This window comes from Xenopus laevis, chromosome 6S (assembly GCF_017654675.1).
Source record: "Xenopus laevis strain J_2021 chromosome 6S, Xenopus_laevis_v10.1, whole genome shotgun sequence".
NCBI lineage: Eukaryota > Metazoa > Chordata > Amphibia > Anura > Pipidae > Xenopus > Xenopus laevis.
This window is the reverse complement of record NC_054382.1, coordinates 99,996,286-100,014,481: the sequence shown is the minus strand read 5'-3', so window position 1 is coordinate 100,014,481 and position 18,196 is coordinate 99,996,286. Positions and strand designations below refer to the sequence as shown.

At 36.0% G+C, this 18,196-nt stretch overlaps 1 protein-coding gene across 2 annotated transcripts in view; it reads left to right on the top strand.

Annotated features, from left to right (window-relative positions):
* rb1cc1.S (RB1 inducible coiled-coil 1 S homeolog) overlaps positions 1 to 18,196 on the top strand; it is a 56,649-nt gene that overhangs the window by 8,996 nt on the left and 29,457 nt on the right. For both annotated transcript variants that reach the window (XM_018223701.2, XM_018223702.2), the window contains exons 2-10: positions 110 to 239; positions 3,864 to 3,990; positions 5,274 to 5,444; positions 7,012 to 7,214; positions 8,349 to 8,763; positions 12,191 to 12,361; positions 14,041 to 14,225; positions 16,758 to 16,944; positions 18,062 to 18,143. In XM_018223701.2, the coding sequence (XP_018079190.1) occupies positions 169 to 239; positions 3,864 to 3,990; positions 5,274 to 5,444; positions 7,012 to 7,214; positions 8,349 to 8,763; positions 12,191 to 12,361; positions 14,041 to 14,225; positions 16,758 to 16,944; positions 18,062 to 18,143 (1,612 nt within the window). In that variant the 5' untranslated portion in view covers positions 110 to 168. The remainder of the gene's footprint in view (positions 1 to 109; positions 240 to 3,863; positions 3,991 to 5,273; positions 5,445 to 7,011; positions 7,215 to 8,348; positions 8,764 to 12,190; positions 12,362 to 14,040; positions 14,226 to 16,757; positions 16,945 to 18,061; positions 18,144 to 18,196) is intronic.

Sequence of the window (18,196 nt, the reverse complement as noted above, 5' to 3'; positions counted from 1 at the left end):
GTATTTTGAGTGCTTCTGTGGATGTATATTTTACAAAACATTGTATAAATATTTTAGAAGTTATTACTCCTTATGCTTGCTAACAATATATTTCTACTTTTTATGCTAGTCTCTAAATGATCACAGCAAAGTTAAAAGCAAGATCTAGAGGACCTTAGACCAGTCATCATGAAGTTGTATGTTTTCCTGGTGAACACTGGAACAACCCTGACTTTTGACACCGAGCTAGCAGTGCAGACGTAAGAAAATACTATCATTTGTGTTCTTTGTGTTTACCATTAAAAAACATTTGCTGGGCTATATAAAATATATTTAAGTACAGGAGTTCATTATTTGCCTGTTGAGGCCTTTGATTTTGCTTTGATACAAGATAAACACACATTGTAGCATACATCAAGTAGGAATCTGTAAATTGCCATTCTAATTGTTGACAGCAGCTGCCATAAATCATACAACCTACTGCAGGAAATAACATATTTCTCCATAGCAATATTCCTATCTTAAATAACAAATATCCTACAGGTGTGCAATACATTGCATTTGTCACCTATTTATCAGCACTTATGCATCCAAGATATGCAAAGAGCATTATGGCACACCCATGCCTACATAGAAGCTCATTTATTTAAATTATATAAAGCAAATTGCACACAGGGCTTTATATTCTCCTCTTTAATCAATACACCTGTGGTTAAACTTTATCTACAATCGAATATATATATACCCCCAGAAGGGATATGTATAGGAAGCGGTCAGCGCCTGTGGCAACAGAAATAAAAAACAAGCATAGCGCAATATGTTTAGAATATAAGATATCACCCTGTGCGTGCACTAGGATGTTAAATAAGTGTGTTCTCCCCCTCTCCTTCGGAAAACTACTAGTGAGGGTATGAAATGACAATACAGGTGAGAGGAAAAAAGGTAAGTGCTTTCCCTGTATGGATGAAAGATCTTTCCCAAGGATGAAATGCCTCCACCTTCTGTATAAAATGCCTACTTACAGACCACTGCCGTGGTATGGTGCATGTAAAATGAAAACCCTTCTGGTCACTCCTTCTGAATTCGCTGCTCCTTCCAAGTTCCCAAACAGGAGTAAAAGCGATAATAGTGTAAAACCATTTATTTAAAACTATTAAAAACAATTAAGAAATCCACACTCACATTTACCTTCACGGGTTTTTGCGTATTGAGTCCAATATACAGTTTTTCTGGGGTTCCCCGAGGCAGTCCTATCAGTTCGCTCCAAATTACTGTCAGCTCACTCCAGGTGCCTTGCTTCTAGGTTGGTATGTCCCCCAAAAGTGGGCCCCACTATTATCGCTTGCTTCTAGGTTGGTATGTCCCCCAAAAGTGTGCCACACTATTATCGCTTTTTCTCCTGTTTGGGAACTTGGAAGGAACAGCGAATTCAGAAGGAGTGACCAGAAGGGTTTTCATGTTACATGCACCATACCACGGCAGTGGTCTGTAAGTAGGCATTTTATACAGAAGGTGGAGGCATTTCATCCTTGGGAAAGATCTTTCATCCATACAGGGAAAGCACTTACCTTTTTTCCTCTCACCTGTATTGTCATTTCATACCCTCACTAGTAGTTTTCCGAAGGAGAGGGGGAGAACACACTTATTTAACATCCTAGTGCACGCACAGGGTGATATCTTATATTCTAAACATATTGCGCTATGCTTGTTTTTTATTTCTGTTGCCACAGGCGCTGACCGCTTCCTATACATATCCCTTCTGGGGGTATATATATATTCGATTGTGGATTCATATACAGTTGAGAGACTGTGAAGGGGTCGGCAAGGAATATTCTAAGAGACTGACATTTTTTTCATTTTGCTGCATTTTTGTAAGCTATATATTGTTGTTAAACTTTATCTACCTGGCACAATGTGCCATGTTGATGGCAATGCATGAAATGTTGTTGTGCCTTAATTAAAACTGGCAGAAATGGGGACCTCCATTATTTTAAAACAAGTTTCTATAAGAAACATTGTTTTCAGTCTTTTTACAGCTGTGATAAAAATGTCTTATGGGCTTATTTATAAACACTAGCCAAATTCGCACCTGGGCAATCAAGCATATAGCAGTCAATCAATTATTTTTTTAGCCAGCTAAAGGTCGAAAAATGAAAGCTAACATCTGGGTATGGGACCTGTTACCCAGAATGCTCAGGACCTAGGGTTTTCTGGATAACGAGTCTTTCCGTAATTTTGATCTTCATACCTGAAGTTAACTAGAAAATGATTTAAACATTAAATAACCCCAATAGGCTGGTTTTGTCTCCAATAAGGATTAATTCTATCTTAGTTTGGATCAAGCATAAGGTACTATTTTATTATTACAGAGAAAAAGGACATCTTTTTTTAAAAAATCTAGATTATTTGGATAAAATGGAGTCTATGGGAGATGACCTTTCCGTAATTCGTAGCTTTCTGGATAATGGGTTTCAAGGTAACTGATCCCATACCTGTATTATATTTCAATCCTTACAAAGTTTGTGGTGTAAATGGCCCGTTAATAATTTTCCATGACTTCATTTATTTATTCAGTTAAGCCTCCCTTGAATGTATACATAATATTAATAATAAAGGCTACATTTAAATAAAGTTGTAAAATATTCCAATTATTTTTGGTTTTTACTATATTAATAACTTCTCTGTATTACATTATTTTGTTACAGTTATTAGTTATCCTACGATGAATTAGCTCAGTTAACAAGTTTAACAAGCAATCCTATGTTCTCCATAAACAAGCCCCACCCTTTTTTATGACTCTTTTTGGCTTACAGATAAGCAAAATTCATTATACAGAGTGTTTGTATGTGCAATAGTAATCTTATTACCTTGCAATAACCAAACATGGAATAGCTTCAATTTTCCTGAAGAAATAAAAAAATAGGCAAAAATCTATGTTCCATACAAGCCCTATTTATAAAACTCATTAGATCAACTAGCTTTTAATGGTTTTATAGCGTTAGAGGTTGTGAACATAGTTCGCTGATTTGCTGTAACTGCTTGTCTCTGATAAGAAGTATATATTAAAAAAAAAAAGAAGCTGTGGCTGCATTTGGTTGCCATCTCACTTGCAGCATTCTTCTAACTCTTGTTGATAGTCTTGTTACAACTAGTGTTTGTGTAAGAAGATGTTGCTCTCTTTTTATTATATAATTACTGGTTGTAGTCCTGGTTCCCCCTCCCTCACCCGCGATTGGGAGTCTACAATACGTTGGGAATCTTATATGTGACCTTGCAGTGTGGCTTTTAATGTAGTGTTGGGACTGGGTCCATAGAATTAGCCATTTTCAAATATATTTTGCCAGTTAAACAAACTAAAGGTGAAATGTAATAAAAGGCAATAAATATGCTGCCTGGTTCATTGAGTCAGGCCACATAAACAGATAATGAATACATTTATTGCTGTTCTTACTTCCTTATTTTTCTTTTAAATAATATACAGCAACAATTGAAAACCAACAGTGTACTAAACCTTCATCCCTTTAAAATGTATACCAGGTAACTTCCCAGGATTATGTAATTAAGGACTTTCTTGGGAAACAACACACTGAGAATTGTCAAAGACTGCTTAAATTCCATGATAAATGTATGTGACAATGCTGCATTTTGACAGATTATAACCCAAAACACTCCCACGCTGTGTCTGGTATCCGAAGCATACATAACCATACTGATTTCACAGCAGCTTGTCACACATAATAATTTTGGGCCATATACAGTAGGTTTTTGTTTTTTAATAAAACTATAGTTATTACTAGTTTATTGTCATTTTTTTCAACAATTTAGTCCAAAAGGGGCTTTTATTTGTGACTTCTTACTTGTGATCTGTTTTTCCTCTCTTTTAGTGTGACAGATCTTAAGCATGCTATCCAAACAAAGTACAAAATTGCCGTTCATAATCAGATACTTGTTGTCAATGGAGGGGAATGTATGGCATCTGACAGAAGGGTTTGTAGCTACAGCGCCGGTACTGTAAGTAAACATTTTCTAGTGTATGTTTAAGTATTAATTAACATAAAAGGGATTAACTTGCGTAATGTAGAAATACCAAACAACAATTCTACAGGTTTTTTTTGTATGATTTAGTAATATAGTAGTTATGGCTTAAAAAATGTACCCGCAAATGGGTATATGGTCAAAACTGATATACTTAATGAATGCCACAATGCCAAAAGTTGAAAGCAGATTGATATAATAAAAACTGGTTTTGTGATGTTTTGGGTGCTAGCCCCCTATCTATCTATCTATCTATCTATCTATCTATCTATCTATCTATCTATCTATCTATCTATCTATCTATCTATCATCTATCTACAGTATCTATATATCTCTCTATAATCTATATATCTATCCATCTATATCTATCTATCTATAATCTATCATCTATCTATCTATAATCTATCTATCCATCAATTATCTATCTATCTAGCTATACTCTATCTATCTATAATCTATATATCTATAATCTTTATATCTATCCATCTATCATCTATATCTATTTACCGAATCTATCTATCATCTCTAATTTATCTATCTATAATCTATCTATCTATAATCTATCTATCCATACTCTATCTATCTATAATCTATCTATCTTAAATCCAAGAAGCTCATGGGATTCACAAAAATGTGAATTTATTGTTTTAAAATGGATATGTCACCCTAAGAAATTATTCCAAATCTTTTTTCTGTCATGTTAGTTGAGCAATATAAATTTTTCTTTCATTATAAAAAATGTAAATTCTTTACATTGTGTTTGTGTCAGTCTTGAAATTCAGACACCCATTTGTGGGCACTGTTATTAAGTTTTGTTACTGTTTTTTAAACACCTTTTAAGACTATCGAATGGTCGAATAGTCTAATGATTTTTACTTCGAATCGTTCGAATCAAAGTCAAAGGTCGTAGTAGCCTATTTGATGGTCGAAGTACCCAAAAAATTACTTTGAAATTCGAACTTTTTTAAATTCGAAAATTCACTCGAGCTTAGTAAATCTGCCCCTAAGTGTTACAAGAGTTTCATTTTGGTCTTGAGCATTAATTTGTCTTAAGTTTGCAAAATGTATTTTAATTAGCAGATCTTTTGTATTTATTGTTCATTTTTAATGTTGAGAACCAAGGAGAAATGGGTTATATGATTGTTTCATTTATCATCTTAATGTTTCTAAACATCAGTCTTTATTTTAAAAATCTAGAGTTAAACAAAAACGAATTTGGTTAGTGTTTCCTCTTAACTCTTCATTTCCTTTCTTTTTAGGACACAAATCCAATCTTTCTATTCAATAAAGAAATGATACTCTGCGAGCGCCCGCCAGTGATTCCCAGGACAACATTTTCAGCAGAGAATGAAATGGAGTTAAAAGTTGAAGAATCACTTATGATGCCTGCGGTATTTCACACAGTCGCCTCTAGAACACAACTTGCAGTGGTGAGGGATTTTTTTTGTTTTTTTTGTGTGTGATTTGTCTGTGATTATCTATACCAGTGCTGTCCAACTTCTGTGGTACCAAGGGCCGGGCTTTTTCTGGCCTACGTGGTGGAGGGCTGACAATGAAAGCCAGTGGTGACCACTCCCACACATACTTTAAACACCCATTGTACCAAAATACTTTTTAAAACGATGTCCACATTTATGGTGGTAGCATACCAAAAAAAACAAATGGTTGGTGCTCATTGCAGGGATATCACCCATCACTGTATGAAAAAAGTTGTCATATTAAGACAAACCCTTAAATCCACACAGGCAGGCAGAGTATGGCACACACAGATAAGCAGAGTATGGTGCACACAGGAAGCTTAGGGAAGGCAGTAGGCAGATAATGGAGCACACAGGGAGCATTGGGAAGGCAGAATATGGCACACAGCCAGAATAGAATTTTTACCTGCTGCAGGAACCTGTGAACTAATGCCAACTTAATGGGTGGTGGTAGCTCCAGGGTTCCACTTGCTCCATTTCAGCAGATGAGGCAGCACAAACATAATGGCGCTTGTATGGAAGGGAAAGGAATGATAGAAGTACCTTCAAGATGGCAACATTAAGTGCAGCATTTGCATTCATAAACTGTGCATATAGTCCCTGGTTGCTAAATAGTTTGTTCTCAAAGTTTTGGCTTTGAGAATGGAAGTCTGTTTTTCATATGCTGTTTAGGCTAATCTATTAGTGAAATTTAGGCCAGTATATGAAACATCACTATGCTAGTAACAGGTTTTTGCAACATGCCATAATCCTCATCCAATTTCACTGCAATACCTGCTGGCATAAGGCACAATTAATTTTCCTTTGATCCATTTATATACTTCATGAAAATTCAAACTCCCTCCATGCCTAAAAATTGACACTGTAGCAGTAGTACTCATTTTAACACATGAGCTCTTTCCAATATTCTTTTTAGCCTTTTTTGTTACAGGAGCAGTAACTCATCTAGAGGACTAAGAATTATGGGAACCCATTTTAAGATAATAATTGTTATTTTTAAAAATTATTACTTCTTTTCTATGTCATAATAAAACCGTACTTAGGTTTATTTAATGTATTTTTAGCAAATCCAGTTCAGTGAGAAAACTTATCTCATCCTTTATGACATGAAAACTTAATAGAAGTATACATGTAAAATTCAGAATTGAATTATGAGATACAGTTTTCTCTTCAAATTAAACCTGGCTATTAAGCTATGGTTATCCAAATAACATAATGACTCCTTAACTATAAATACCCAGGTCCCAAGCACTCCAGATTGTAGATCCTATACTTTTAGTGTTCTTTGTGTATCCTCCGTTGCATATATATTCACTGTAACACTGTAGATTAATTTAAATTGTATAACACACCAGAACATGGTAACTTTATGGAAAATGTGTTAGCCTACTCAATATTTCATAATTATTGTGTTTTCATGTCACCTAAAATTAAACTTAACTTAAAGCAAAGGATATTCCCTGTGTGCCATCAGCTGTGCAGTTAAATAATTTAAACTGTTTTTTTTTTTTACTTCCAGGAAATGTACGAAGTCGCCAAAAAGCTTTGCTCTTTTTGTGAAGGTCTGGTCCATGATGAACATCTACAGCATCAAGGATGGGCAGCCATTATGGCAAACTTAGAAGACTGTACACATTCGTACCAAAAGCTGCTTTTTAAATTTGAAAATGCATATACAAAGTATCTTCAGTCCATAGATGATATTAAACTAAAATTAACAAAGTAAGTGTGCAGCTATACTATGTTTTCTTTAATTTGTTTTACACATTGACAACACAGAGTTTGGCTGATAGTATTGAAAGAACTATGTCCTGTTATAAAGTGTAGAAAAAAAGTCATATACACTTCACAACGGTTACCACAGGTTTGTGGAAGTGACAGTAGCCTAAGACCTGCTAGCTACACATGCCACCTGCAAGATTAAGCTTATTGAGACAGCAACCCGCACACATTAATATTTTGTATATTTACCAATGTTATATGGTCCGTCTTGCAATGGAGCAGAACAGTGTATATTGGTTTAGTATCTGCAAATATGAGGATGTTGTAATATGGCAGATGTATTAGATCTAATCTCTTAATGTAGACCCCTTCAATCAAACAATATATAATATGCAGTCAAACTCATGCTTGTTTATTGCAGTAAAAGCAATACAGTCATGAAATACAAAGTATATATTGAATCTCTCGTTTGTATAGAATACAAGAAAACTTTATAGGTGTTTGGAAATAAATTGAGGACAGTCTTCAGTTGCAAGGGGATTCATATAATCTTAAATGAGAGAAAAACAACCACTATAAAATAAATTAGTGATTTAGAGAGTGATGTAGATATTTACATGGACGCTATTCATGTTCATTTTTATTGCACTCTCTTTATGTTTTTGTTTGTCATATACCAAACCTTCTCATCAGTGTGTGCTGAGAGGGCCAATTATATTCTATGCTATGAGTTGCTCAAACATGATTTGTTCAGCTTATGTCACAGTGATGTTAGATTTCCGTATAGAGTAAGGTATTCAAGCAAATGTTGCAAAGAATGTTTCCTTGTCAACTCTTCTGCATGAATGTTCTTGGTGACACTCTTAATTGCCTCCACTGTTCATATACTCGACACATTTGCAGACTATGAAAAGATCTTATCTTATTTTTCTATAGAATTCTGTTTTATTAATTATAATTTTCTACGTAAGTTTAATATGTAACTAAAACAATCTTTTTCATGCATGACTAAAATTAAGTTATTGCAATACACTTGAATAGTTTGGAGAAGGAATTATTATTAAAGGGTGCTGTACCATTGTTTTCGTGTAGTGGCATAGTCCAAAGCATAATACTTTCTGTTTTTCTGTTTAGTTTAGGAACAGCGGTTTCTGTCATGGCCAAGATTCCACTGCTTGAGTGCCTAACAAGACATAGCTATAGGATGTGTTTAGATAGACTTATATCATCTACTGATGTTGATACCGAAGAAATTGAGAATGCAAAAGTAGAAGAAATGGTGCAATATGATGGAGAAGCAAAACCGAAAAATGTGCCGTTGCTAGCCTCACTTTCTAAGTCTTTGGAACAGCAGCTACGGGAAGTAACAGGAAAGGACACTGGGCAAGAGAACAACGAGTCTTCTACTCAAAACATGGAACTCTCAGATGAAAATTATTCTGGAAATCCCCCTTCCTTTAACGTTTCATTATTAGACTGGATAAATGTCCAAGATCGGCCAAATGATGTTGAGTCATTGGTTAGAAAATGTTTTGATTCAATGAGCAGAGTAAGTAATTGCTTTACGTTATGTAATCATTGAATTATTTATGAATCTTACCAAATATAATCAGCCTATACAAAAAAACTGGACTGACTGATGACCAAATTCGGTGTACTGTATGTAGCAGGGCCATCAGTCCGCTTAGTTCTAAGCATACATGTTGCTCTAATATAAAACAGAACATAAAATCTCTACAGGTTGATCAGTTAGATATCAAGGAGTCAGACCTTGGCCAATAATATAGAACTACACTTCTTAAGCATGCATGATAAATGTGTTTATGTTGTCTTTAATCTACACACAGTATATAAATAAGGCTTGTATTGAAAATGTGTTATGCCAGTTTTAGGTAAAAGATGTAGTTAGGTAAAATATGTAGTCTATGCTCCAGATGTAAATGTCAGACTGCGTTTTCTATGTGAATGTATTTATAATTACATTTTCATTAGAAAAAACTATTATTTTTGGATTAACCTCACTTTTAAATTCTAACTAACATGTTAGTGCTTGAGTTTGTTTGTTAGTGCTTGAGTTTGTTTGTTGACCAGTAAAAAAGCATATTTATATGGTAACCTGATAGTCCAGGCCGCTGCTCTTGTCTGCAAAAAACTGCACCGGCCCTGGTTACTCTTCACCAAGCACCATGGAGCAATCCTCTTCCTGCTTCTTCCCTGTGTTCATATACAGTAGCATGAAAAGCCAAACGAAAAGGTTGACTTTTTTATCTGCTGTGCATGCATCAGCCCCAGGATTTTGAAGAAAGATGAAGCAGAAGAAGAGGATCTCTCTGGTGCTCACTCAGAAATACACAGCAGTGCAGCTTTCTGCTAACAGGATCACTGACCCGAGGAATCAGGTAAGTAATTACAATCACTGAGGGGTGCCTAACATTTGGCACCCCATAGTGACCCGCAGGTTTCTGTATGTTGGGCACGTTAGGGTTGGGTGCGAGTCAGACCTCTCCTGAAGAAGGCATGCACAGGGTAGTGTACAGAGCGAGAAGATGTGGGTAGGGTTTGGCCATGGGTCCTATAATGGCAACATTTTGCAGGTTATGTTCGGGTGTAGGTTAAGGTTTTTGTGGGTTAGGGTTGGGTGCATGTTAAGTTTTCCTGACACCTATCTCTTTTTTTAAACCTTATTTCCACTGCTTGAGGGACCTGGCATATTCAGCAGAATAACTGTAGAATAACAGAATGGCAGTACACTAACAATATTTATATTAATAGCAATTATTAGACACCTATATTTTCTGCTGCTCTTTGCATAGAGATTAGTTATTCAAACAAGCACCTTAGAATCTTGTTTCCATACTAACTCACACAGGCTAGAGCCAGTTCCAAGAGAATGACTATTTGAATGAAAACAGCCCCTATGGCACGAAACGCGTAAGGCCTCTGTCGTGATGTTTTTGTTCCAATAAAATACTTTTTTACTACATCTAGTGATCCGGTTTGTGCCAGCCCATTCACTTCTTATTATTTGCTTGGATGAAAACAGTGCCTAGAAAAAACCATAGCAAACATGGGGAGTACCTACAGCCCTGAAATGTAAGACCGCAGTGATGAGCACTTTACTACTGTGCTGCTTTAATGTTGTAATAAAGGTTCTTGGCTCTATACCATTTTTACATAAAAACAGCAATGAGCCAAAGGTTTAAAATACTGCCAGCTATTTAAATTTTTTAACTGCCATTTGTATTTACTGAGCATAACTTTATAACTGATGTTCAGACTCTAAAAGCCATGTGTTGTGTAAGTTTAGACTTAATAAATCAGATCTCAAATTATTTTAGTTCATCTAAATTATGCTGCATCCTTACGATGTTTGAATTGGTAGAGCAAAATAATAGCTATGCTACAATTTGATGCAGAAGTGGCATTCGTTCCACCTGGTCTAAAGCTTTATTTTGTGGTTTAAACAGTTGTGTTGATACATCTAGCACTGAAAATGTATTTTATTTATTTATAATTATCAAAGGGAATATCTCATTGTTGGTAAGTGTAATACTGCCTTTGTGCCCATGAACAGTGTATTTTTGCACAAAAGGCAGTCATCAACAACAAAAAAAATTTGATTTTCTACTTTTTTAAATCTTTGTAAGTTGTACGGGTATCAGCTCTGTTTTTCTGAATAAACATGTTAACAGTTACTTGTTGTTAAATGTAATTGTAACTCAGAGCTGTGATTGTTTTTCCGGTTCTGTTCTCTACAGTTACTCCTAGCTCTGACAGCTATTTTTGCTACCTTGATTTAGGAGTCAGAACCAGTAGTGCAAGGAATATACGCAGACAGACAACTGCTTTCAATATCGATTAAATTTACAAACAACTGCAAAACCATGGAACATTTTTAATTGATACTTATAATTAAATATTCTTCCTTGTGCAAAAATAGTGGAGATTCCATTTAAATAGGACTATGGAAATAAATATGTTGTATTTTACTGCTGTCTGGATAACAGGTTTATAGAAAATAGATCTCCAGAGCAATACCAGAGCTTGTTGTAACCACACTTCTTATGGAAACCTGACAGTAAAACTGATCCCTTATGAAGAGTCATCTAATAAGTTGATTCAACCTGATTTGATTCAAGCACTCTGTGCTAAATCGGTTGATCCAGTCATTTGGCCCCTGTTGCAGTGATCAATCATAATGAGAGACAAGGGATACTTGATGCTGTCCTCACCTGACAGGGGTTTTCAAACCTGTCCAATTTATGGATAGTTATCGGTTGAGCAGCCAACAGGAGGGCACAGTACATGAGCCAGTAATCTGCCAATTTAGTCTGGAGGGGCCAAATAAGTAGCTTTTTATTGGCCTTTATATAGTTGCCCTAACTTTTAATGTATCTCTCCAAAATGAGAGGAAATGTCACATACTGCTACATTTCTGTTCTAAACATGTATTTGTCAAATGTTTTTCCTCATAATATTTCACAAATATTTTTACTACGGAAGTACTGAATGAGGGAAGAATCACTCCATTCTTTATATGTACTGTCCTTTCTGGTAGACAAATGTTACAGTGACATTTCTTTGCATTTCTTTAATGAGTATTATCCTTTTCTTTATATGTGCTCTCTAGTATCCAAGTGTAATAATCACTGCATAGTGTGTCGATATTGGCCACTTTGTTTATGATGGGTTTTATGACACAGGAAAAGAAGAAGAGTCAGAAGAAGAAGGAAAATAATTTAAAAAATATAGAAGATAAATAATGACGACCAACTAAAAAGTTTCTTAGAATTGTCCATTCTATAACATACGAAAGGTTAATTTAAAGGTGAACCGCCCATTTAAAAGTGTGTGATTAAATGTTGGCTTAAGAAACTATTAAAACGCAGAGCATGTCACTTTTGAAATGGTCATACTTGTGATTTACTGTTATTTACAAAATCTAAAATCATAATTACCATGTCTTGAAATTCTAGCTCGACCCACGAAGTATTCAGCCATTTCTGGCAGAATGTCGTCAAACTGTTGCCAAATTGGATAATCAAAATATGAAAGCCATCAAGGGGCTTGAAGATAGGCTGTATGCTCTGGATCAAATGATTGCTAGCTGCAGCAGACTGGTCAATGAACAAAAAGAACTTGCTCAGGTAAGTGCCATTTGTAACATATCCTAAAGAGAGCATGTAAACATGTGTGAGTATTAAATAAAAAATTAAATAAAAAAAAAATTGGTATTTTTTCCCCCAAAAAATGCACAAGTTCTTCCAGAAATTTGTTGAGAATCACAATACAGGTATGGGACCTATTATCCAGAATGCTCGAGACCGTGGGTTTTCCGCATAACAGGTCTTTCCGTAATTTACATCTTTATACCTTAAGTCTGCTAGAAAATCATGTAAGCATTAAATAAACTCAATAGGCTGGTTTTGCTTCCAATAAGGATTAATTATATCTTAGTTCGGATCAAGTACAAGCTACTCTTTTATTATTACAGAGAAAAAGGAAATTATTTTTAAAAATTTGGATTATTTGTATAAAATGGAGTCAATGAGAACTTTGGAACTTTCTGGATAACAGATTCCATACCTGTACAAGCTAATTGAGGCTAATGATACATGGGACAGTTTTCCCATAGTGTATTTTAGCTGACACAGAAATGCCTGAAGCCACCTTAAATTATTGGGATACTGTATAGGTAATTTTGCCTCTTCAATTCAGTAGCAGCCCATGGAGGCACTTCAGATCAGGCAGCTGAATCCTTCAACCGAGGTATGAGGGAGCTGCTATCTGGTTACCTTCCTGGGTGGGTGGGGGTGGTGATATCACTCTAGCTTGCAGTGCAGCAGTAAGCAGTAAAGGGTGGCTGAAGTTTATCAGAGCACAAGTCACGTGGTTGGGGGCACCACTAAATGGACTCCCAAGCAAACTTATCCTAAAGAGCAGGGCTGTCCAACTGGCGGGCCGCATGTGGAGATTAACTGGCTCCTGCATTGTTTAAACCTCAAATTCAGACTAATCCCCTGTATTGTTTACACCTGTGATCCTCCTGCATTGTTCATACTTGTGACACCTCTATTGTTCACACCCCTAAAGCCCTGTACTGTTCACACCTGAGACCCAGACAATTTCCCTGTCTCCTGCTCTGTTCTGCCTTCATTATGCTCCCTGTGTGTGCCCTGCGGTGCCTGTGTGTGACATACTCTGCCTGTGTGTGCCCTTCTCTCCTGTGTGTGACATGCTCTGCCTGTGGAACATAAGCCTGGTATTTGTTCTGGGGGTTTGTTAGAATTTAAATAAATTATTGTTAGGGGCCCTTAAGGTGTTTAATCATGTGCTGGGGTGCTGTGTTATCCACAGGGATGAGGAGGTATATGGATTTAAGGGTATGTCTTAATATGACAATTTTTTTCACATATGAGTGATACCGTAAGTGATATCTGTGCAGTGAGCACCAACCATTTGGTTTTTTGGTGTGTTACCATAATTAATGTGGATATGGTCTTGTGGTTACATGGGTGTGGTTTAAAGTGGGTGTGGTTTAAAAACAGGGAGTGGTCAACACTGGCTTCCATTATCGGCCCTCCACCATGTAGGCCAGAAAAATGTCGGCCCTTGATAACACAGAAGTTGGACAGCACTGCTATAGAGCTACCTTAGCATTTAATAAAATGTCATCTGTTGTAACTGAGAAGAACAAAAAAAATGAAATGGGAAAATGACAAATAATGTTATGATGGTATTTAATAAGCCATAATCATACTAATCATAATATGCAAAAATGACACATTCAGTAAAAAACTCACAAAATCCATTTCTTTCTTCTCAGGGATTTTTAGCGAATCAAAAGCGGGCTGAAAACTTGAAAGACACCTCTGTGTTACCTGATTTGTGCTTAAGTCATGCAAATCAACTGATGATCATGCTGACAAACCACAGAAAACTGTTGGATATCAAACAGAAATGTACTACTGCCAAACAGGAGCTTGCTAATAATTTGCAAGTTCGTTTAAAGTAAGTATATTTATACTGAATATATTTATTTTTCAAAAAGAATGAACTGGACTTAGAATCGAGTAGAATCGAGACCTTCATTAGTTAAAGTCAGAAAGAGAAACCAATTTGCCTTACAAAATTCTGAATTATGATTTTTACAATTGTGCCTACAATATGAATTAAAGGACAAGGAAAGCCTTTGCAAGAACTTTTAGGTATGTTATTGGGTCCCCCTTACTGTACCTAATTGCTAACTTTTTTTTTTCAAAATTCCTCTTAATCCTATCTCCTAAGTTATTTTTAGAATGCTCCAATGCGGGCGCCATTTTTGTTTGTTTTCTGGCTATGTGCAAGTTTCTCAGTCTACTGTCCCCAGCAAGAGAGGAGGCAGAAAGAGCAGGCACACAGACGTCCTCCACCTCATCAAAGCATCCATAAGACTCTGTTGCTATTGGTGCATGTTGAAGAGGGGGTGGGTTTAGCAAGGGTTTGTGAGGGCTACTGTTCACAGTTAAAAGCGCGCTGACAATCTTAGGGTCAGGGCACACGCTCAGATTCGGGGAGATTAGTCGTCTGGCAACAAATCTCGTCTTCTTCGGGGCGACTAATCTCCCCAAACTGCCTACCGCCGGCTAGAATGTAAATCGCAAGTGGATGGCACTTGGAGCACTTCGTTTATCGAAGAACCCGAAGTTGCCTAAGTATTGCCTGCTATAGCAGGCAGTTACTTTTACATTCCATTCTGAACATCATAGATGTTACTGCACTTCTCACATTTCCCCCTTCCTCCTCACCATCTAATTGTCACCATGGGCCTAGGCATTAAGTGCCCAATTCTGACACCTAAACAAGATTTTGGCATGTAGCAAAGCTTGCCGTAATTAGTGCCCACAAAATCTTGTCTGCCTGCATGCTGTGATGGTGAAATGCAAGGCTAAATCAAACAAGATCTAATTACTTAGTGTAAGTGAAGTTTATTTTGATTAATCAATGATATAAAATAGGATCTGGAATTTTTTCTTAAAGGGATTATGTCATGGGAAAAAAAATTTTTTTCAAAATGAATCAGTTAATAGTGCTCCAGCAGAATTCTGCACTGAAATCCATTTCTCAAAAGAGCAAACAGATTTTTTTATATTCAATTTTGAAATCTGACATGGGGCTAGACATATTGTCAATTTCCCAGCTGCCCCAAGTCATGTGACTTGTGCTCTGATAAACTTCAATCACTCTTTACTGCTGTACTGCAAGTTGGAGTGATATCACCCCCCTCCCTTCCCCCCCCCAGCAGCCAAACAAAAGAACAATGGGAAGGTAACCAGATAGCAGCTCCCTAACACAAGATAACAGCTGCCTGGTAGATCTAAGAACAACACTCAATAGTAAAAACCCATGTCTCACTGAGACACATTCAGTTACATTGAGAAGGAAAAACAGCAGCCTGCCAGAAAGCATTTCTCTCCTAAAGTGCAGGCACAAGTCACATGATCAGGGGCAGCTGGGAAATTGACAAAATGTCTAGCTCCATGTCAGATTTCAAAATTGAATATAAAAAAATCTGTTTGCTCTTTTGAGAAATGGATTTCAGTGCAGAATTCTGCTGGAGTAGCACTATTAACTGATGCGTTTTGAAAATAACATGTTTTACGATGACAGGATCCCTTTAAGGTGACAGGTCCCCTTTAAATATAGAATTTTTGAGAAAAACACAGCCAGGAACAAGAAATCTGTTTTAGTCTGTAGGTAAAAGTGTCATAATGTATTTATTGATTAGATGTGAGTAGTGAATGAGATGGCAAAATAAAAGATAACCACAAGGCACCAGGCCAGACATGTCATAGTAGAAACCGTAGGAATTAATTCATGGTAAAAGGGAGGACTAAAACAGCAAGCTGTAAAATGCCCAAGACAGAATCTTAAAGAATCTCTCCACAGAACAAGGTAAGTATTTGTCAAAATTCTAATAATAGAATGTTCAATGTTTTTTTATTCGATAAAGCTCACCAAAGTCATATCTTTGCATATTTATTAATAAACTCAAATGTTGAAAACTCCTAGAAGTCAATGGCAAACTGTATATTCAGTATTCAAAGATGATTTTTTGCCCCTGATCGAGCTTGGTTGGCATTAGAAAGGTGGGAAAAATCAGCGCAGGGTATTTATACAAGGCCGAAGACAATGGAGAGACTGAAAGGTGAAAGGTTTCTGAAAGATCAAAGAGTATAAGAAGTGTTTTGTTTTGTTTTTTTATAACCAGCAGATATTTGGTAAGCCATATTAAAACTGTTTTGGTTGAATATTATGGACAAAGCCAAATTAGAGAAGGTCAATCAGACTGTGTTTAGAGAGGAAGCAGATCAATGGCTTATCTTATAGATACTCTCAAGGAATTTCAAGGAAAAAAGAGGTATAGAGACAAGAAAAAGTTTGCCAAAAACATGAGGTAAAGCAGAGTGAGGGATGGGAGAAAGACAAAAGTTTAACACTACAGAAATATGAAGAGCATTCTCCCAAACAGATTTTTCTTTACCATGTCAACTTGTTTTGAAGGTGGTGCTGTTTTGTAATGCTCCATGCTGACCAAGATGGTGAAAAACTACTGGCTCTATTCCGACTCTTAACAGAGCTCGTAGAACGAATAAAGATTGTGGAGGCTCTTGGTACTGTTCCTCAAATGTACTGCTTAGCGGTGGTTGAAGTGGTGAGAAGGAAAATGTTCATAAAACACTACAGAGAGGTAAGAATGTTAATCATCGATTTTTGCAGTTTAAAGGAAAATGACACTAGAAGAAAAATAAGGAAACTAAAACCAAACTTTTAATACAAGTAAGGAAAAATTGAATTGTAGGTTACAGCCTTATAGGTATGAATTTTATAGCTTTTGAAGTGTTAATTATCATTTCAGATATTTCAGCCTAATGGAAAAATACATATTTTAAGTATAATCAAAGATTGTTTAATTTATAAAATAATCAAGTTTCTCTTTACTATCCCCCTCTCAGCAATTCGTCTTTTTCATGCAGGAGTTTGAGTTAAAACTTGATTTAGGATAGGGCACATGCTGAACATACATTTTGCCTATATCATTACAAAATGTATTGTTTTTGTTATTTCTTTAAATAGAGCAAAGAGGAAAAATGTAATTTACTCAATGTTTGATTCTGGTAATGTAGATAATTAGTAGAGTATCCTCATTATGATTTCTTCAGGTTTTTGCTTATAAATTACATGGATACCTCTGCTACAAATATATGCATATTTTGTAAATTTTCAGGCCTATAACCACCTGTACTAAGAGGCACATTTATCAAGGGTCGAATTTGAATTCATGAGAGTCTTTATAAACTGCCATAAACTCGAAATTTGACCAATCGAAATTTATTAATAAATTTTCTCAGCTCAGACAAATTTGATCGACCCAAAAACTTGAATCGAATTTGATTCAAATTACAAAACTCAAATAAAAGAAAACTTGATGTCAGGAAGACTGCAAACATCACCAAAATGATCCCTGGATCTCTTCCATTGATTTATACAGCAATTCTGCAGGTTTAAGGTGGCAAATAGTCGAATTCGGGTTCTTAAAGGGCCAGAGTATGATAAATCTCAAAATTCGAATTAAAACTCGAATCGAGTTTGAATAACTCTCGAATTCAAGAGTTTTGACCAAAAAAAAAATCGACTTTTCACCTCGACCCTCAATAAATCTGCCCCAAAGTGTTGGGAGGTTTCTGATAAAGACAGTGGGAAGCAGCAGAGGCAATTTCAAGCATTTAGCTGGCTAAGAAACTTCAGCCCAAGGGCCATTATTCGAAAGCTTAAACTAATATCTCACTTTTTTTTCCCTTTAATAGTGGACAAATTCATTAGTGAAAGATGGAAAATCTCTCTATGAAACAGAGAAAATGAAAAGGGAATCCTTTGGAAAGCTTTTTAGTGAGTATCATTCTAGGTGTATCCCTGCTTAATTTGTACTTTAAAGAGAATGG